The following is a 21,453-nucleotide window of genomic DNA, read 5'->3' as shown; positions in this document are numbered from 1 at the left end:
ATTAGTTATAACTCTTAAATATATAATAATAATAAACACACTGACATACTTACGCATCAACATCCCTAGTTTTTCAATATATCACAAGTGTGGTACGAAGTTATGTAGCAATGTAGTATTTGATTTGTTTAATTCATATCAATACAATAGGTTGTGTGGTAAATTTACACCACACAAGCTTATATAATTGTTTTAGCCTATATCAGCTATGCAATACTTATATAAATATATGATTTTAGGTAAAGGGCTGAGTGCAATATTATATATATCAATGGTATAATAATATAAATGCTATTTTACAAGTACCTATATGCCCACAGCTTCGATTTTCGATTCAGTTCATACTTCATAGACATTTGGTATGAGAATATTAGATTCCAATACGGATAAGAATTTCGATAATTCGGTGTGTCGCCAGTTCAATCCATAGAGCACGTACGTGAATTTTACGTGAGCAAGTAATGTAAAAGCAAATTAGGAAATTAAAGGAGCGTCGGGATACAGCGTTGCGGGCGGCGTGTCGCGAAGGAATACTACGCATGCGCGTATCAACGCGGGCCGGGAGCCTCGCAGCTTTCGCTCAGTGGCGCGGCGGGACGCCTGGTCGATTCCTGGCCCTTGGGGGGCTCGTGACAACACTCAAATCCATTAAAAAACGAATCAATCAAAAATTTCTAAAATATAATGAAACCGATTGCCAAAATTATCAATATAATCGTTACCGTTTAAACCTGCTATGAAACGTTAATGCCTATGATTTTTGTTTCGGTTGTGCGTAAAATTAATGATGTATTGAGCTACTTAATGGCTTTCAAAGACACCGGAATGATTCATCCCTACATAGACTCTAACTGTCGAGTGCTATCAACATAGGTGCGTACCTAATAATACCTATTTGTAATGTTATTTTTTGTTGTTGTAGAATTATAGTTTGTGATATAAATTTTTGAATTGACCTTTTAGGTGTAGGAGAGGAAACACGCGAATGATATTTTATGAGGTATTAGTTTAAACGGTTGTAAATAAAATATGAAATAACGTCTGATTTTTTTGTTTTTCGAAGATGTTTATAAATTATATAATATCTGTTTTTTAAGAATATTTGTTTTGTAGAAATAAAATATAACAAAATTTGTCGTAAGGACTATCAGTTTTGTCGCAGTAAACGAAGCATGGCTCGCATAAATATCATTAACGATTTTAATAATACTAGATATATGATACGTGATGAGTAACATTGTAAAGATTTAAATTAAGCGTATGACTGCTAAAAAGGTTTATGTGCAGACAAGACTTAGCACGTTTAAACATAAGATTATTTTATTTTTTGAATTATGTTATTCAGTACGAGAATGATATTTTAAGGTTTAATTATATAATGATTTAAAGTGTAAATATACATAACTACATATATATGTATTTGATAATGTTTTTATAGTATTAGCAATCGACATTTTCCCTTACAAAGATTCGAAATGTAAGCCATTTATGTACCCTGCAAGACTCTATGTAGTCACTCGGTATACTCGATTGACAAAGGAACACTCAACATTTTCTTATCAAAATAATTTTCTTAAATCGTATTGCTATTATCGTTATAGACGTAAAACATTCGGCAACGTTATTTTCCTTTTCCTTTATATCAGTGTCTGTCAATCAATTTGAAACTATATAATATCTTAACTTGTTGCGTACATGTTTGTGATATTCCATTCCAGAATCAAATGCAAATCATGGCTGAAACTCGTTGAGAAAACGCATTCTCAGATTGTGAATAAATTTCTTAGACGAGACTAAGTCATATGAAGCATGCAAGAATGTTAAATGGAGCGACACTGCCTGTGTCCTCTATGTCCACTGAATGGTTCACAGACTATTATAAATAGGCACAACACTTTCAACACTCGGCTGAACAATAGATGAATCATTTTTACGATTAAACATTTGATAACATAATATGTAAAACGTAATATCTTAGATTATATTGAATAACAAGCTATTGAACAATCAGTATTTACTTAATTTTCTTTATTAGTAAAGCACACTTACAACACATAAACACAAAGTATTTACAAATTAATTAATTAACCAACAATAAAATATCAAATATACATGTGAATTACAAATGTATATAGCACTTCCAGATTTATAAATTAAAATAAAAACATTATCTAACAAATTAAAAAAAAGTAACTCATAAGATAAATCATATTAAATATTGCTAAAGGTTCTTTGTGTAATTGTCTATGCGAAAAATCTTTGTCATAAACGCAAGATGTTTCGTTAAAACATGCTAAATACACTGAGAGTGTATGCTACACAGTGTATTCCATACTTATACTATTACATACTATTACATATTTAATACTTGAGACAGCTGCGCACTACACAATAATTGTAAAAGTAATTTAGTTATCCCTGAAAATCCTTGTGTGTTCCGTTTGATAAAACCAAGATTTCTTGTAGCTTCAACAACTATAATATCGACCGGCAATAGTAAAGTCTTTAATTTGCGGTCATAATAGTAATTTTCATACTTATTTGCCTATTTTCATACGCTTGTTTACATTAAATTATTTGGAATTATAACGAAGAAATATACAAACATTTAAATGGTATATAACATTTCATACTGTACTTTATAGATATGTTAAAATGATATTACTCAATATACTTATACTAATAGTAGTGTAATAAGTGTGTAATGATCGATATTAAATTATACATGAAATATATGTAGATAATAAGTCATTGTACTCTATATGGTATGTCGAATACGTCAAACAAAGCTTTATTTACAAGCTTTAGTTTGAAGCGTTACTGAAGAGCACGTCGAGTTGTGGATAAACACCTCGAGACATTGTGAAGAGATAGCTCTGCTCTTTTAGGTTACGCTTCGAATTTTGTTAAGAGTACTTGCTTAATGGATGAGAAGGTTTTTACAACGTGTTTGATTACTTAGGTACATCAAAGGATACAAAAATATATGTATTGTTTCATAACGTATGATTACGGTATACATATAGTATGTTATGTATAATGTTATGTACATATGGTATATGATATCTAGCACTTACAAAATATTGTATTAAACTTTTTTACATGATACGCATTTAGACTAACAATAAAAAAAATCAGTGAATAGGTCATCTCTAAGGCAAAATAATAAATTTAGATGACTATTATTAATACAATGTAAGTTCAACGTCGAAACGACGCCTCGCAAAATGTTAATATTTCGAGGCCAAATTACGTTTGTTTACCGTAGGCCGCCGCTTCAAGCCCGTCTGAAATATATCCTCCGCGTTCATACCTTGTAAACATTGAACTGACAAATATTGCTCTTTAACCACACAACCAAAACGGATCTTTTACAACCTTTTTTTAAGTGATATGAACCGTATGTAACTTGTTGTATTATATAAATATATATCAGTGAATGTTAACGTTGACGGAAAGTTTTAGAATTTTGCATTTTTCATTTTGTAATTATAAGATTAGTTGGTTGATTGAAAAAATATAACCGTACCATTTTAGTTACTGATATTTGAAGAATAATAATTATTAGGTTGTTAATTTTGAACAACCTAAAAAACATTATTTTAAGAAAGTGTTTACAAATAATAATTTTTAATATATACAGATCAACTGTATGATATATCGATATCGAGGAAAAATATTATATTATATGATGCTAGCTACGCCTGCAGCTAAATCCAGACGAAATTTATAAAACTTTACCTACTACAGCCCACGAAGCCTCTATCCGTGTCATCGAGGAGTGAATTAAAAAGTAACCTATGTCCTTTCCTGGGACTCAAACTATATCCATACCAAATTTCATATAAATCGTTAATCGGTTCAGCAGTTTAAACATGAAGAGGTAACAGACAGAGCTACTTTCGAATTTGTAAAATTAGTTTTTGATTTGAAATATAAATTTAAAGTCTGTTCACGTAGCATATGACATTGTTGGCTAATCGCCAAATTATTGTTGTTGTAGTGGTTTAATTATGTAAACATTATCCTATGGGACATCGTTATAGAAAACTTTGATAAAATATATTATTAGCAAATGTTTTGTGTTGAAAAGTATTAAAAATATGTAGACAGAAGAAGAATTTAACTAAAATATATTCAAAATAAAAAATATCCATACATAAAATTTATTGGAATCGAATTCAGTTAGTAAACAACGTCAATACGATTTCTTCAGTATCAGCGACTTCAGTCGATTGAAAAATGGTAAAAATAAAACTCAGAAGCACAGATGTAATTGTATAATGTACACATAATCGTTTATGCTACTCCATCGTAAATCACTATGAACACACTGATCCATTGCGGCTGTTGGTTGTTGCCAAATAGTTTATCTTCAGACAAAATGTGGTAGTCATATAATATTAAGCGATAAATGTTTGAAGCAGATTTGTAAGAAGTTGCTGCATTTATATATGTACATCTTTACAAAATTATGCTTTGAAAATCAATTTAAATAAAGAAAATATAAATTATTAAATAAAAAAAACCGGGGATGAATAACATTCACCGACACTACGAGAACGGTACATAGGCAACCTGTAATACCAGTATTTTTTGTTCTGTTGACCCTACCCAGGATACTAGTATTAAAATTATTTAAAATATTGTTTTGTCATCGGTCATTAGTACGTGCGCCATTTTGCAAGATCAACAGTCGTCTTGAAAATAGGAAAACCACGTTGAAAGATTTCATTAGATGCATACAAGCTAGTAAGAGAATGGAATATTGTCGCTAACATATATAGGTATTTCTTATTTCAATAACTATTTTCTCAGCATTAATATTCGAAGTTTAATGTCCTTCATCAATAGTGAGAGGCAAGGTCATGTCGGGTTCATAGTGAAAGTCGAGTGTTCGTGAGCGAATGATTTCTTTGTAAACATAGGCAGCTTTGCGAGGTGTGCGAGTCCTGTCCGGGCTTTCATAGTCCACTTCATATAAGCCGAACCGTTGTCTGTAAAAATATATTTTCAATATCACTTACAAATTTATTTTTTATTGTTATAGTAAGTCTGAAGTCTTAATTATTATGCTTTCTGTCATATTGTCAAATATGTGAATACTATTTTATCAAAGACATGTTGTTATCAAATAATTATTTAATTATAATTAGATATATTACATAATAAAATTATATTTTGTCACATACAGGATTACAGAAAAGGCTAGCTATCTAGCTATCTTTTTATCTCAAATGGTTATTATTAAGTTAGTTCTTTGATAAATAAATATTTTTGTAATAATCAATAAAAAATTAACGACTTTAATTGGCTTTTTAGTTACCTTGTATGAATCTACCCCAAGGCGTACGAAACGTACGAACTACTGTACGAACTACTGTAACTACTGTACGAACGTACCCCATACGTAGGATACATTCGTACAAATATCTTATCGTAGAAAAATGGCTATAACCCTTTAACCTTTCGGCATAATAATTTCGGACTTTTTTATAACAAACTAGAGTACACGTAAGTACATACACTAGATAAATACGACAATTAATCACGTAGTAAAATAATAAAATCTAAAAAGTGTACGAAAGGTAAGTAAATTTATATTATATTAAATTTATATAAAGTCCCCTATGTAAGAGTAAAATGTGCCAATAGTAATGATTCGATAAATAAACAATATAAAATCACTAGTGTGTTTAATTGCTCCGTACACGCATCAGGAGTAACAGCTAATCGGTATTCTAAAAATAAGTAGGAACCTAAATGATATTATTTTCTACATTTATTTATTTTTTGAAAAAATAATTATACATACGTGTATCCTTGTAACCATTCAAAGTTATCCATTAAACTCCAAGCAGTGTACACTCTGATATCGGAGCCGTCTTCGATGGCGTCTAACATCACGTCAAGATATTGCCTATAATATGATACTCGATCGTCGTCTACTAGTACTTGTCGTGTGGAGAATCCGTTTTCAGTTATGAAAATTGTGGGATTGTCGTAGTCTTCTCTTATCTTTGTTAACAGCTTGTAAAAGCCCCACGGAATTACCTGATCCGTTATGAAATATTAAAGCAATGCAACATGTATTCATAAAATGACTACTATATAAAACATTTACATACTTTTAACCACGGCGACGCAGAACCTTCCCAAGAGCTATCTGTGTATAGGATAACATCGATATCATCATAATATGAGGGAGATGCATGATATCCAAAAACAGACTCATTTCTATAAACCATATTTGTAGTATAGTGATTGATTGCGAGGAAATCAGAGCTTCCCTTCACTAATTCTATTTCCTCAGGAGTGAATTCGGGTAGTCTCGAACGTGGGAATCCTTGAGCCTTACTTTTAGCGGCTACCTTTTCTTTCATTACTTGAGGAAAATCTCCAGTTTTTGAAAATATAGGATTAGCGTAAATTCCCCACTAAAATTGGAAAAAATAACGAGTTTTTAGTTTTACACTAAAAAAAGTACAAACATTTTACAATGAATATTAAATATTGATTTGCCTCAAACTGTGTAAGATCTTCTGCAGCTTCAGCATGCTCTTCGCTTACTGGTTCATACCACTTCATACTCACAACGATACCAATAGTACCACCTTGCGTAGGTCTGAATTCATTATTATACATATGATAAACCTTTGCATGAGCTACTAATAAGTTTTTGGAGCAAATATAATCTGCGTATCCAGACATTGTAAACAAAGGTGCCATAGATGCCGAACCATATCCCTGATAACAAACTTCTCGTGGCTCATTTATTGTAAACCAATATTTAACTCTGTCTCCAAATAATTCGAAAGCAACTCTACTGTAGTCAGTGAACCAATCCACTATATGAGGATTGGCCCAACCTCCCATATCTTGCAATTTTTGTGGCAAATCCCAGTGATACAGCGTTACCATTGGCTGAATGTTGTATTTAAGCATTTCATCGATTAGGTTATTATAGTACTCTACTCCTTTTTCATTGATCTTATCTGGGAAACTAGTTGGTAAAATTCTTGACCAAGATAATGAAAATCTGTAAAAGTCAAGACCGAGTTCCCTCATCATCTCCACGTCCCTCTTATATAAGTGATAGGAATTGTCAGCCACGTCACCATTATGACATTCAGCGATTACGCAAGGCTCCCGGTGGGTCAAGGTATCCCATATGTTTTCCGATTTGCCTGCAATTGTAAATCTCTAAATATTACGAAATAGATAATTAAGCAAGGAATAAAATTAAGCAAATATCTCAATTTAACAATGACTTAATTTCGTATCGTATATTACATACCGTCTTCATCCCAGGCTCCCTCGACCTGATACGAAGCAGTGGCCGCACCGAGAAGCATTCCATCTGGAAATTTTCTTGCTTCATGTCGATTAACATTTGCTACCTTGCTCTCAGCCAAAACAAAGCAAGCAACATAAAATCTGTGGAATTTAAATAAAAATATTTTATCTTGACAAAACGTGTGCTTTTGATCTTCCGAGAAGTAAATTACGAAACGACAGCACATTTTTGAAAAAATCTTTCATTATTTGAAAGGTACATTTTTCCAGATAGTCACACTAAGCAGTCGCAGGCGGTGTGGACGTCATTACATAATACATTTTTGGTACTTATCTTCCTTATACCATAATTATTTTCTTTATTTTTCGTCACATTCGTCTATCAGATAATGTGTGCTGAACCGGGGATTTCATCTGAGATAAAAATACATATTGATGATATTTTACGTTTTCCACGGTGTTGAGTTCAATAATAATGACTGAAATATATTATTTATAAAGTATAAAACAACTTTAGATTTGACGCGATACTAGAAGAGGGTTTTTACTTTTATGGGCATAATATTTGTTCTTATAAGTTCGGTAAGTTTATTTCGGTTTCATTCAAAAACTTCAAATTATATTTATTTGTAACTTTCAATTATATTTACAGTTTCATGACTAAGCTACTAAGTATTTTAATATGTTGCAACATGTTTTAGATATATATAGATACAATTTAGATCGGTTATTGATGTTTATATCTCATTTATAAAAAAGACTGATATAAATTCCTTATTATAATCGAATGAATTCGGAACGGGTAACTAGACCTAAGATAATGTAATAAATCAAGTAGTACAAGTATCAACGTTAGTTAGTTCGCGTAGGTATATACGGCGCTAACTTTGTCTGCCTTGTTGATCTAGTCTTAGAGGCTAGTTTATAAGGCACCAGATCTCGAGGTTCTGATTTTAATCCCCGGGCTAGATCAGTGAAAAAAATTAGATTTTTCTGTTAAAAATTCTCAGCAGTAGCTCGGATTCTGAAATTTGGAAGTGCGTATCCCGTGCATCGGAAAGCATGAAAAGCCGCTGATCCTACGTCTGGACTCTTTCCGGTCGGATTCGGGGTTACCCTCCCATTTCTTGCCGGTTCTTCTCGGTAGAATCTACATTCCGAACCGGTGGTAGCTTTACTTAAAATAGTTTCGATTCAAAAGTGCTTGTATAGCCTACTTGAATAAATTATATTTTGATTTTGATTCGACTATGAGAGTAAGGGAATGGAGTGAGCTCTTGTATCCGCGTATACATTTGTGCACTATGTATTCGGGTTAGTTTCTCTTGAGAATGGCTGCCAAGGCCAGAATAGGTACAAACGAGGAAATGGTTATAAAACCAGAAGCCTTCCAGATTCGTTTTTTCTTAGAAATTTTAATATAAACATCTACATTCGTTTGGTATTCAGTGCTTATATTTTAAAATCAATTATATTTTAAATCGTAACTTACAATAGTTGCGGTGATCCTAACATCTTAATGACTCGACTCCTATTGATAATATTCAACGTACACCTTTATATATATCCGTAGTTCCGTCCGTTTTCCATTCCCAACGTCGTAAATCGTATATAGATAACGACGCTTATAATCTGTGATAACTCCAATATTGATATTGCGAAGAGTTTAAGAAGAAACATTTGAGATAATATTTATAATATTAGATGATAATAATTATACGAAAACCATATATATAATAAATCAATCAGTATTGCCTATGAGTCATTTAAAATCATTTAAAGTTCTATATATCTATGTTTCATTCGCTCTTATCTCTGAAACTACCAAATCATTATTGATTGATTTATAATATTTTATAGATATTAGCGAAAATTATGATGTAAAAAAAAAACGTGCTTCTTAAATCCACCATGCACCACATTATATATATATATATATATATCGGAGGAGCAGGATGCCAAACAGTTGGGTTCGGGGATTGATCCGACATTTGGAATAATCATAATAATATCATAGGATTACAATAATTCATCTCGATTAAGAGCAAATGGGTTTGCAAGCAACCATCGCATTCAAGTAGCTTGTCAAAACATAACGACTCGCGTTGCCATGACACTTACAACTCCTTTCGGGATGACCCGCTCTTAAAAGTAAATCAGGCATCAAACATTATTGCCAACTACTCGATTCATTAATTATCCAAATCAACAACCAAAGTAACTGCGCCCCGTTATATATACATATACAGTGTAAACTCCTTGTAACGTCACTCGATTTAACGACAAACTCCCTAAAGCGTCGAAATAACTCGACTTTGATTGGTTCAGCTCGTCTTCCATACAATGATACAATCTGTAAAGCGATACACCCACTCTTAATAACGAAAATAAATAAATAATAAAAAGTTATTTTTTAGATGCCAAAATTAGCAAAAACTGTGCAAATGTGTACGTTCTTTTGTCGCTTTTTTAACCTAGCCCGTAATAAACTGTCGGCACCATATATACCGAACTTTCTACGAAATCCAATCTTTAGTTTACAAATTGTGATTGCTTAAAGAAGCTCTGGAAGCAGTAAAATAATTGAAAAAGCACCATTTTATCACCAAGATGCCTCAATATCGCACCGATATGTATAAGTGAAAAAGTACAACAAAATGACTGGTCCGGCAAAAGACGTCAGACCAAATTAACAATAACGATCAAATAATAATTGTTTTTTTTTTATTACTAACACTAATCTGAAATATTTTTTTTCTTTTTCTAATACAGATTTTTCTTCTCTCCATTTAACGACAACTGTCTATAACGTCAAAATACATATACCTTGAGAGTCGTTATATAGAGTTTACACTATATATAAATCTACAAATCAACATCCCTATTGATGTTGTAAACATTAAAATTTTGACAGTTACTTAACCAAAATGACAGTTACTTAAAAATATATATGCCACCATTGCGTTATATTAAATGTTCAATTGTTGCCGCTCTTTTCGCGCATAATAAATACTACAAAATAAAAGAACGACACACATTTAAGAAATTCTTCACACAATAATGAAAAAGTAACACACAAATACAATTTCTAATACAGCTTCTCTAACAGAGCACATACATAAATTGGGTGCAGAATTCTTTTGTACAATACAGTCGAATAAACAGTTATCAATATCGCACATTGATAAGTGAATGTCCATTTCCAACGATGACTACTGTAAATGAATTCATTTAGGTGATTGTTCTTATTTACGCCAAAGCAAGATGTACGGAACCACTTCTTACAAGTCTTTAACGATGTCTTAATTCTTCGATTACTTAAGACTACAAATAAAAATACCACTACCAGTGCAATACAAAATTGAGTGCCACGAGTATTTTCATAAACTTCATTAAATATATTATAATTAGTAGGCACTTGTTAACATGAATAAGTCGGGATGTCAAGTGTCATTCGAAATGTTCCTTGCTCAGTTTATAAAACAAAAGGCGAGGAGCCCGCGAAACATTATAGCGAAGCAACGGAAGAGAATATAGTTCGCGGTAGTGCGAAGAGACGCGTAATTTTATTAAGACGTCGAAAGTACTTTCACTTTATTAATAATTGACGTACCGATTTATTTTAGGCTTTTTGCAAGCCTATCTCGACTAGAGACTAGACTAGACTAGAGAGGTACAACCCACTCATCGTATATTATTCCGCTAAACAGCAAAAGTTAGTATTGTTGGGTTTCGATTTGAAGGGTAAGTCAGTTAGTGTGACTATAGGTACGAAGGATATAATGTTTCCGAGGTTGGTGGTGCATTAGTAATGTGGGGAATAATTAATATTTCTTAGAGTACCAATGTCTATGGGTGACCTCTTACTATTAGGCACACCATATGCCAGGCCGCCTACCTATGTGATATAAAATAAATAATGGTATAAATAAATGGATGGTGTAACTTTTTCAATAAATAAAACTAAATAGAAATAAAAAATACTTATAAAAGTCACTGTATTAACTCTTGGACTAGACATCTCCCTGTGGGCAGTCAGTGGCAGTGTCAGCGATGATCTGCGAGTGAATTGACACGGAGAGAAGTGGTATCCTTCTGTGAGACCGCCATTTTCCAAAAGGAGTCAAGTAAGGCGTTCTTTAAAATTCAAACGCATTCGTGTTTTATACTAGTTACTTTTGTGAAATCTCAAAAAACTTCTACATTATGGGCCTATACGTTGAATGTCGAATACAAACAAATATTTTTTTATAAAAGATCAAACGAATTCAATTAAAACAATAATTGAATTAAGAATTCCAACGGATCAGCAATTTTATTTATGTGATAATTTCAGGCAAACTTTTTCTTTATTAATAGTTTCACAACTATTTGCGTGTCGGATCAGATCATCACTAACATGGTTTGGCATAGGAGTTCACGTTAAGTATTACAAATATTCTTATTCTATCAAATAAAATATTGTATTTGCACTACATATTATTCATTTATACTATTATTTTATGTATTTATAATTATATACTTCGACCGATACCCAATCTTTCACGTCCTATAAAATATTAAAAAAAAAAAAGATATTTGTCCTTTCTTTCCTTTCGAATCGAAAAAAACTGCGCTTTGTATCGTAATCCTGACGATTTTTGAATAGTTTTTATATAAAACTGAATTTGAAAGAAAAGGTTATCTAGAGTAAGATTAAAATCGGTTTCATTACAGTCTAAATAGTAAGTTATTGTAATATACACTTTTTTATATTAAATGATAATAAGAATTAAAACAACACGCTATTAAAGATACGTCAATATACTAAAACCCTGCGAACATTAATGGAAGTATTTGAAATATGCGCAATCCATAAAATAATTAAATTAGAGCACAAAGTTTGAAGTCATTCGAGTTCGTCAAGTAGCTCTTCATTTCCATGTCAGTTGCAGACGTCACCATAATCAATAACGGAAATCAAAAGAGACTGAGCCAATCATACTACATAGAGGAATTAAACTGCAATTGTCTCGAAAAATGGATGGAATAACTAAACTTTCACTAAAATTATTTATATGGCTTTACTACATTTGATAACAATACTGTGCATATAAACTTAAGCCATTTTTTATCGATAAGCGTTAATTACTATAGGTATTAACATAGGGTGTGTTGGAAACGAATATATGCCATATTTGTATAATGTTGAAAGACTTGGAACAACGGGACCAGCGACCCTTTAATTAATTCTATATCAAAATTCATAATATTATGCCAGCTGACAGGGAAAAGAATAGCAAATGTGCCAACGTTATTACCTCACTGCAGTGGGATCGATCATAGCTTAGATTTTATGTAACTATTTTGTATGATAAATAACTCTTATTTTTTATTTTTACTTTTTCGCTTCAGACGTAGAAAATACATCTGGAAATGCAAATAAAAAATGCAAAGGACCATAATTTTAGAAAAAAAAGCAAACAAAAAAGTATTCTCTAACAATTTACGTATCTCAACGGAGAACCAAGTTATTTTGAAAAATCGGAATTTAACCCTTTTTCAAGATGACAGAAAATGCACAAGTCCTTATTGGTCGACAATTTGAACTTAAGCTTTTCAGCCCCCCACATAACATCCAAAATTGGACTTTCTCGGTTCATTTGCATTTCTCATCCGTTTTTCCCTACGTAATGACTGGACTAATATCCGTTGTACAAAAAATATCTGTTTTATTGCATCAAGATTCCACCTCCGTAAGGACAATTTATCTTTCCTTAGTTGTTGTTGTTAGGAAAATACCTTTAGCTATCACAATTAATTAAAAAATCCCCCAATTTAATTGTTGTACCCGTATATGAAAAAGCGTATTTGTTGATTTTCATATGTTACAATAATTTTGTTGTATTTAATTAGTATTTAGTTTTGTAATTCAATTGTGAGTCTTTTAATTTTGATATTAATAAGGTTTATTTCGTATCAAGTTTGCGTAAAAATATAGTTTTTGTGAGTTTGTTTTCGTGTGCGTAATAACTAAGGCACTATTATAAGTCGTATTAAAAGTGGCGTGTGTTTTAAGTGTCTACTTTGCTTCTCGATACAGTAGCACGACTTATTTATTTGAGGAAATTTGAAAAATGATGTTTATGGTTTTGGTTTGCTTTGTAATACAGAGTGCGGGGTGCAGGCGAGCGATGGGGGCGCGGTGGGCGCGGTGTGCGGCGTTGGCGCTAGTATGTTGCGCGTGCGCCGCCGCGCCCGCCGGCCCGTCGCCCGCACCCTCATCCGCCCCCGTGTCGTGCGACCCGCTACTTCTAAAAAGGACGCCACCTTTACCACAGGTACTTACAGGAAATAACAAGGATTTCAGGATCTTTCAAATGTTTAGATAATAATTGGATTTTTTTTTTGAACAATATCCAAAAATATGAAAACAATATGCGTGCTATCTTGCGTGTTGTGAATTTCATAAAAAAACATTTTAAATATTGTATGATGCTATTATTCTTATTTTAATGTATGTATATCCTTGTTAGAAAACTTCTCGATGCAAACTAAGTATAATATTTAAACGTCTCTTATTATTTTGGGAAGTCCAAGTCATGTGTCAAGGATTGAATGATTTTTACGTGGGATAAAATATCTGATCGGTTCATATCTAAAATTTTATAGTCATCGTCTCTAACATTAACTCTTTTTTCTCTTTATTTCATTTATTCTCATTATTTGCATTCTAAAAAGTTTTCTTATTTTTTCACTAAGGTATTGATAACAATTTCTAGATACTATTGGTATCGATTGATATGATCATTAATATCTTCACTGAGTTATCGGTATAAAGTTATCTGATAAAGTACACTCTGTTGTGTTGGGTTTCTAATTTTTTTTTTCTTAAAGTTCAAGTTCCCTTCTCAATCATCTGTTTTACTGGGAATATATTTGAAGCCACTAAATCGTAAACTCGAGTCGGTAATTAATTTTACGGATTATTATTCAACTACTGTTTCGTATCAACCCACTAAAATTTGTTAGATGTATAAGATTTACTAGTTAATTGCGTTGCAACTCAGAGTTGAAACGCAATTAACAGGTCATTTAGCATACATGAAAATTAAAGATTTGTGGAAGACAAAGATTATTTTGAGCTCAACTAGTATAATTTTATAAAAGAAAAGAATAAAAATAATCATGTTATAGATACTAATATAAATTTATTGGATAACTCTAAAACAGGCGTTGGACTTCGTGCAAGCCCACCTTGGTAGGTACCACGCGCTCATCACCTAACTAACACTAAGCAACACTACTAAATATCGTCTGTAACGCACGGGCGCAAATAACAAAATTTGTACTTTTTTGTCAATAATTTTTGACGACGTTCATATAATATAAATAATGTAATTCAACTACATTTAAAATTCGTGAGTTTTTACTTGGAATAAATAAAGTTATATATTCTTGTTTAACAAGACTATAAAAAATCTAATCTCACAAAATATGTTTACAGAATGTTCGCGAATATGAAGCCGCTGTTGTTCAAACCGCTCGAGCGTTGTCAGAGCTGGTGGAGCAGGGTGCTGCGGACGAAGCTAGGGCAGCTGCCCTTGCACGAGCCGCTGCACGCGCTCCACTCCACCCACCCCCAGCTGCTGTCGCACTCGGTGCACCACAGCTGCACCTTGGCATACTCTACATTGCAGAACCTCCAAGACTAATCGTCTTTCAACAAAATAACTCAGCCACACTCCAACAGTTCTGGCGCACTTTAGCTTCTGCTTGGAACGCTAGTCTTGTTCTTTGGTCCAATGCATGGTATTCATGTGAAGGTAATCCGGGGTGGTGGGGTGGAACGGCAGCGGCTAGAGGCGCTGGACCAGCTCGAGCTGCTGCTGCAATATTTCGTCGCATACCGGCTATACCATGTGAAGAAACTATGTATGAATGGTTAGGTGGACCACCGTTATGTGATCCAGCTACGACGGATTGTGAAGCTTTTCCTTCTGAAAATAGAGACCAAAGACTTGGGGTAAACATTTTAATTCTTAGTCTTAGATATTGTTTGTAAGTTTTTGCTTAGACTGTATCAATTATTTAAAGTCATTCTCAATATTGAATGAAAATTTTGAATATTTATACTAATAATATAAAGAAGTAAGATTTGTTTGTTTGTACGTAGAGAGTATAGACAGTACGTTAGTTCAGAACTAACGACCCAAAGCTAAAATGTTTTCACTGGTATAAAGCTACATTATTCTTGAGCGTTATAATTTATAAGAAATGATATATCATATTATTTTCTTTCTTCATCAATTGCACCCCTGCGAAACTGGGGCGTTTAACTAGTAACATATATATATTTGTACAATTTATTATTTGTTTCTTTAAATATTAATAACGTAGCGTTCTTGCATTTATCTTGTCTTGTTTCTTTTCCAGTACCATTGTAAATGTAGCTCGGGTCATTGGCATGCGAGTGGAGGAGATTGGATCAGTAGATCAACGCTCTTTGAAATCGGTCAGATGAACTGCACTCCATGTGGGTTGGGGAGCAATCCAGCTGCATGCCTCGCCGACGCCTACCGTGCTTCATTACTAGCAGCCAACCTTGCTGGCATGCTGCTCTGCCTCGTCATCGGATTTATCATTTTTAAAAAGAGAAAGTGTAAAGTACGTATTACCTTTAAATTAAAAAAGTAAAAGTACATTTTGTTTCAGATTTCTGAATAAATTGAAATTAAAATAATAATAATTCAAACTAGCCAAGTTGGCCAGCGGCCAGAACCTTAATGGAAGATTGCAAGCTAAAGCAATAATATGTTTGTTTGATAAAATATTTTAATTATTATTTTTAAAGTCTATAAGTCAATATTTTTTAGATATAAGATCTTAAAGTTCACCTCTAAGGTATATTTTCGAATATAATCAAGAGTTTTGTGTCTAACATAGGTTAGAGGTCAACTATTACATTAAAACTAAATAAATACAGTTAAATTATAAACATGTAGGTACATGATAATGATCATTAATTACAATATTTAATCGCAAAGTTAAGACATATAAAACTTACGTAGTAATAGGCCTGGCGCAAATAACAACTGCGGAATGTCTCTACGCAACTTAATCAAAATAAAATTATAAGTACAATTAACATTTGTTTTATATAAATGTAGTATGTACGTATATACGATGACATCTATATTTATGATCTCATGTTTATAAATGTAATCACTGTTTACTGTTAAGCATTAAAATTGTAAAATCTTCAATTCGGCTTTTTTTAAATATCTTTATTGAAATCCTGTTTTTAAAACATGCCTCACTTTTATTTTCAGGCCGTTGCCATGGGCATGTGGACAGTTCTAGAAGTGGTTCTTCTTGGTGCTATGCTCATGTATGCTTCGGTAAGACATTTTTATTTCGGCCTGTTTAAAAAAATACGCGCGATAAAGACGAAATGTTTTTGAATTATCTCACTGTACATTTGCGGGAGAGGCTATCTCAAAGCTAAGTTTAGGCTTAAGAAAAAAATAATCTTCGGTTATCTAATATGGAATATGTTTTTCATTGATAATATTACTTTTGTTCGTTTAAGATAATATTATCACACTTATGTAATCATATGAACATAAGAAAGGTGTAAGTTTAGTTTGTTTATTTGTTGTTTTTTATTGGTTTTTAGGTCTTCTTATCTGATCTAAAATAATACATATATAAACGAAAGATATATAGTATATTAACATATTGTTGATTATTTGACTTGAATGGAAATTTAGACGATTTCGAAGCTAACGTTGCTCCAATTAATCAAATCAAATTAAAATATACTTTATTCCAGTAGGCTTTTACAAGCATTTTTGAATCGTCATTTAACAAACTATTTAAAGTAAAGCTACCACTGGTACGGAATGTTGATTCTACCGAGAAGATCCGGCAAGAAACTCAGTAGTTACTCTTTTTCAACATCTAAAAATACAGTTATGTTAGTTAATTATATATGTATGTTATATCTCCTGACTGGAAGTCTACAAGCATTAACTCCACGCTTTTTTATCATCAATATAATCTTGTATCAATAAAATAATACGCCTTCATTACCAATGTATTTTTTACAAATGACTTGAAACTATAATAATAAAATCTATAATTTAAATCCTTAAATTTCATAACTTTATCCACAAATTCCAGTAAATTAACTTTAAAAAAGCTTGTGAGCCGAGAAGGCAACTTATTAAATATTGTATAAAATTCCTTATTTGTAATTCTAACATTATTTATAATTGACGAAAATTTCCTAGGATCCCACCAAAAACATTTTCAAGTAAAATGTTGCCAAAACGCGAACATACTCGCACTGTCAAAAAGTTGTCAAATCACACGTAGAGCCTGGCTTCTATCTCTAGAAGACCTTCACAAACTCTACGTTGTACTCTACTGCGTTAGATGTAAAATTTATCCACTGCTCATTATCTTTTCTGTTACACAATACTTCTTTTAGTAAGGAAACGGAAGAGTATTGGGTCTAGCTTGCGAGGTTGACTATCGGTAATCCGTTATCGCCAATCAACGTTTATCGTCAATAAACGTTATCAAACGTTTAATGTAAGTTACATTAAACGTTTGAATCATCTCGATTCCAATTGAAATGAATTGCAGATCCCTGAAATAACCGCACGTACTAATATCATGTTAATGTTAAAAATACAATGATTTTGATCACAGGCGGCTTCCCAATACATATCGATAGCGCGTTGGCGATGCGTTGCGGGAGCGTGGTTGCGCGAGCTTGGCTTCGTTGCGTGTTACGGCTCTGTAGTTCTGCGGTTGTGGGTGTTGCTCGCAGAGTTCCGCACAAGAAAGGCACATCGTTGGACACCGAGAGACTCAGAGGCGAGTTTATTGTTAATGATCAATAGCATTGTTATTTATTTGACCTCGTTATATGATAAAGTCGGATTCAAATTTAGTCTTACATCTGATGCTACGTCACTGTGGAGTTAAATTAATATAATTACAGGTCTTAAGAATAGTTGCAGCGATGGTGTTAGGTGCAGCTTGTTACTTATCAGCTTTTACTGCGACGACGGCATGCGACGAAGACGCGGGCGGAGGCTGTGCCCGCGCTGCTTGGCACCACGTCACGGCCGCTGCCGAGTTGCTCCTACTTGTAGCGGGACTTCGGATAGCACATGCAGCGAGAAACGCAAATGTACCATTTCAGGTAATATGTTAATTTCAACTTTATCATAAAAATAAATAATAATGTTTGGAATTATATGTAACGTTTATGTTCATTGTTCGTTCAAGAAATATCAAATTTATAGAATACACGTCATTTTGATACGCGTACGAGTACGTATCACCGTAAGTCAGTTGCCAAAAATCACCTGCAGAATTGCTACTTATAACAACATTTATTACTAACAAAATATTTCAATCTCCGTCAAATAAAAACCCAAGAAAGTTCAATAGTAAAATATAAGCAGCTAGAAACATATGGTGGAATTCGAGAAAAGCGAAAAAGTTTTAAAAGATAACAAATAATGGTCTATGCAAGAATCAATCGGATCATCACAGCCGAGATGTAGGAAAGTCGTAACTATGATATTGTTTTGCAAATTGTTTTTAGGAGCGTGGATGGCTAGCGACGGCACTGTGGGCGGAGGGCGTGTGCGGCGCGGCGTGGCGCGTAGCGGCGCTGGCGGGCGCGGCGCCCGAGCGCTCGGCGCTGGCGGCGGCCGCGCGCGCGCACCTGTCCGCCGGCGCAGCGCTCGCGTGCGTGCTAGCACCGCGGCTTTGGCACGGGTACCGCGCACGGTCGCTCGCACAGGAGGTTTGTGGACGTTTTTTAACATGATATACCTACATATAATAATGTACTTGTAGTTTTCCTCAAAATCAGGCCTTCTCCTATAAATGTTTTTGGTATTTCTATAGATTCGAATCCCAGGTGATAAACGCATATTATATATCCATATATTTATAATTTTATATAAAATAAATAAATAATCTCAATAAAATTGATTGTTCTTTAAAATATTAGAACAAAACGATTCAGGTATCTCGTCGCGGTCCAGCGGAGGGTTTCGGTGCAGAAGGTGAAGAAGAACCCACATCGGAAGAAGTGCGCGCAGAATTGAAGCGATTGTACGTGCAGTTGGAGATTTTGCGCAATCAGACGCTCCGTCGCGACAATCCGCATATCAGCAAACGTCGTGGAGGACGAAAGCCACCTCACAGGCGGTTCTCATTGCAGGTATATAATTTAAAGCTCTTTAATTTTAAATCATTTATCCCACATTATAAGAGATGAACTATTTTTAAAGTATACGATACCTCTACAAGAGCTCTAGACAAACTTTAAAATATATTACTTTTAACAGCCGAAACTTCGTTATGTGGGCGAAACGAATAAATTACTTGCTTATTTAAACATGAAACAGTGTTTCACAGGAGTAATTATTTTACTGCTATATACAAATATAGCTGGAAATAGCGCTGTTACAACCCCGCTTGGGTGGGTACTACCACTCATCAGGTATAATGAATGGATACATGTAGTGAGTAATTACCGGCGCAAGGGACGTAACAATTTAGAACCAGTGGTTGGTGAAGGTGGCTCATACATCTTGTAATGGTGCATATATGACAGATGAATGTTGTAATTGAAATAGCCATTGTTGTTGTTTGCGAATAAACAAAAATGTCATATTATCGACGTAATTTTTTTTACATTCTTACTATTTTATAATTAAAAGTTATATAAAAATCAATATATCCTTATTTATGAATAAAATTAAAGTTTGATGTTTGTATTTGTGTTTTATTATATTGTGTTCACCTTTCTAGTATGTTTTCGCTCTTTATTGATGTTGTTTTTCCTTATAAGTTCACTAACCTTTTATTATTATTTTAATCCCATGACCAAGTACCTACCTAATAGCCATAACTGAAGGATTATGTTTCGTGTTAATTAAATATATGTAAACTAGGAAATCCCTTTTTCATAGTGTTCGATCACATTCATTAATATAATGTTTCACTTCCATCCTACTTTAGAAAAAAGGCAGTCGTGAAAAGGTAAGGATATGTGGAATATATCGCATGCGCACTGAATTGGAGCACCCGCATGCCCCTTGATGTCAGCCTGAGTCCCTACCAGTACTAATAGCGGATATCGTCCGCACTCAGTCTATGTACAAATCACAATCGCTACTTTTTTATGTGTGATATATGCTTCATTTTTTCTGCGGAATACACTGGTTTCGGTTTGAACACTAATTTAAAATAAATAATAAACTTCTAGACATCGTATTTACACGCACATCTCGTTTTTGCTAAAAGACAAGCTTACAAGCTTATCCTTTAACACGCTGAATTTCTACATCCCTTAGAGAAATAAAATAGTTACATAATTAAATAAACTGATTTAACAGTTTCTGGTTTGTTTACACTAATGGTTTGGCTTTACGTACACATATTTGCTACGTATACATTTTATCAGACACGATATATATGTAATAAATATAAATGGACGCTCAATTCATTCTATATTTAATCGTTTTTTAAATTAAATTTGTTATATAAGATGATTTTTTTGCTTAGGCACTGCAAGCTCGACGGGGATGTAAAAACAAGGGAGGCAGTGCGAGTGCCGTGGAGGCAAGTGAGGCAGGCGACGCGTCGCGTACTCCGGAGGACTCGGTCTGCTCAGCAGAGGGGCCCTCGCACTACACAGACGGGGATACACAGGCGTGACTTAGTTGTGTGCTCGTAAAGAGGACCTTTCAATATAAACCAAGTGTAAAAACGTTCTAATGTGCCCTAAATAATATTATTATTAAAAGAAAAAGGAATTGAATTGTTATAATGTCGGATCATTATATTTGTGTATTATAAATTGTCTTCTGTTGAAAATATATTCACAATAAAATTGATATCGATTGTATTTAAAACATTTCATGATCTTTAAATGTTAACTATATTTCATGTCGTCATTTGGTCGTCTAGTTGTAGGTATTTGTTCTGTTTGTTATTATTTAGTAGCTACAATTCAAAAAAAATAAATAAGGAATATCTATCTAATATTTGTGTCGTAGTAATGTCTCGGAATCATAATTATATAATTTGTTATATTTTTTTTAGAAACAGCGTCAAAATAATTATATATTTTTATTTACG

At 33.2% G+C, this 21,453-nt stretch overlaps 2 protein-coding genes across 2 annotated transcripts; one reads left to right on the top strand and one right to left on the bottom strand.

The window, feature by feature from the left end:
• Nucleotides 1-595: 595 nt before the first annotated feature.
• Nucleotides 596-21,377, top strand: LOC113394482 (metabotropic glycine receptor). The gene is made up of 11 exons (XM_026631814.2): nt 596-873; nt 13,449-13,616; nt 14,783-15,301; nt 15,712-15,942; nt 16,608-16,676; nt 17,995-18,162; nt 18,290-18,493; nt 18,902-19,105; nt 19,331-19,528; nt 20,332-20,352; nt 20,878-21,377. The coding sequence occupies exons 2-11, from the start codon at nt 13,470-13,472 to the stop codon at nt 21,028-21,030; spliced, it is 1,914 nt and encodes a 637-aa protein (XP_026487599.1). The 5' UTR covers nt 596-873; nt 13,449-13,469; the 3' UTR covers nt 21,031-21,377.
• Nucleotides 4,821-8,845, bottom strand: LOC135194779 (myrosinase 1-like). Its single transcript, XM_064220596.1, has 6 exons — nt 8,789-8,845; nt 7,298-7,437; nt 6,523-7,187; nt 6,129-6,437; nt 5,816-6,054; nt 4,821-4,997 (listed from the first exon to the last, which is right to left on the bottom strand). Exons 1-6 carry the CDS (start codon nt 8,809-8,811, stop codon nt 4,835-4,837), a joined length of 1,539 nt encoding a protein of 512 aa, XP_064076666.1. The 5' UTR covers nt 8,812-8,845; the 3' UTR covers nt 4,821-4,834.
• Nucleotides 21,378-21,453: the final 76 nt, after the last annotated feature.

This window comes from Vanessa tameamea, chromosome 4 (assembly GCF_037043105.1).
Source record: "Vanessa tameamea isolate UH-Manoa-2023 chromosome 4, ilVanTame1 primary haplotype, whole genome shotgun sequence".
Classification (NCBI taxonomy): domain Eukaryota; kingdom Metazoa; phylum Arthropoda; class Insecta; order Lepidoptera; family Nymphalidae; genus Vanessa; species Vanessa tameamea.
Note: the sequence above shows the minus strand (reverse complement) of the source record. Positions and strands in the feature narration are given on the sequence as shown.

Excerpts from the sequence above, each read along its gene's own strand:
- LOC135194779 (XM_064220596.1), bottom strand. The coding sequence starts at position 8,811 with ATGTTAGGATCACCGCAACTATT. Across the intron at positions 7,188-7,297 it reads GGGAGCCTGGGATGAAGACG|GCAAATCGGAAAACATATGG; the intron begins GTATGTAATATA and ends TTACAATTGCAG. Across the intron at positions 6,438-6,522 it reads AAGATCTTACACAGTTTGAG|TGGGGAATTTACGCTAATCC; the intron begins GCAAATCAATAT and ends TTCCAATTTTAG.
- LOC113394482 (XM_026631814.2), top strand. The coding sequence starts at position 13,470 with ATGGGGGCGCGGTGGGCGCGGTGTGCGGCGTTGGCGCTAGTATGTTGC. Across the intron at positions 15,302-15,711 it reads ATAGAGACCAAAGACTTGGG|TACCATTGTAAATGTAGCTC; the intron begins GTAAACATTTTA and ends TTTCTTTTCCAG. Across the intron at positions 19,529-20,331 it reads ACAGGCGGTTCTCATTGCAG|AAAAAAGGCAGTCGTGAAAA; the intron begins GTATATAATTTA and ends ATCCTACTTTAG.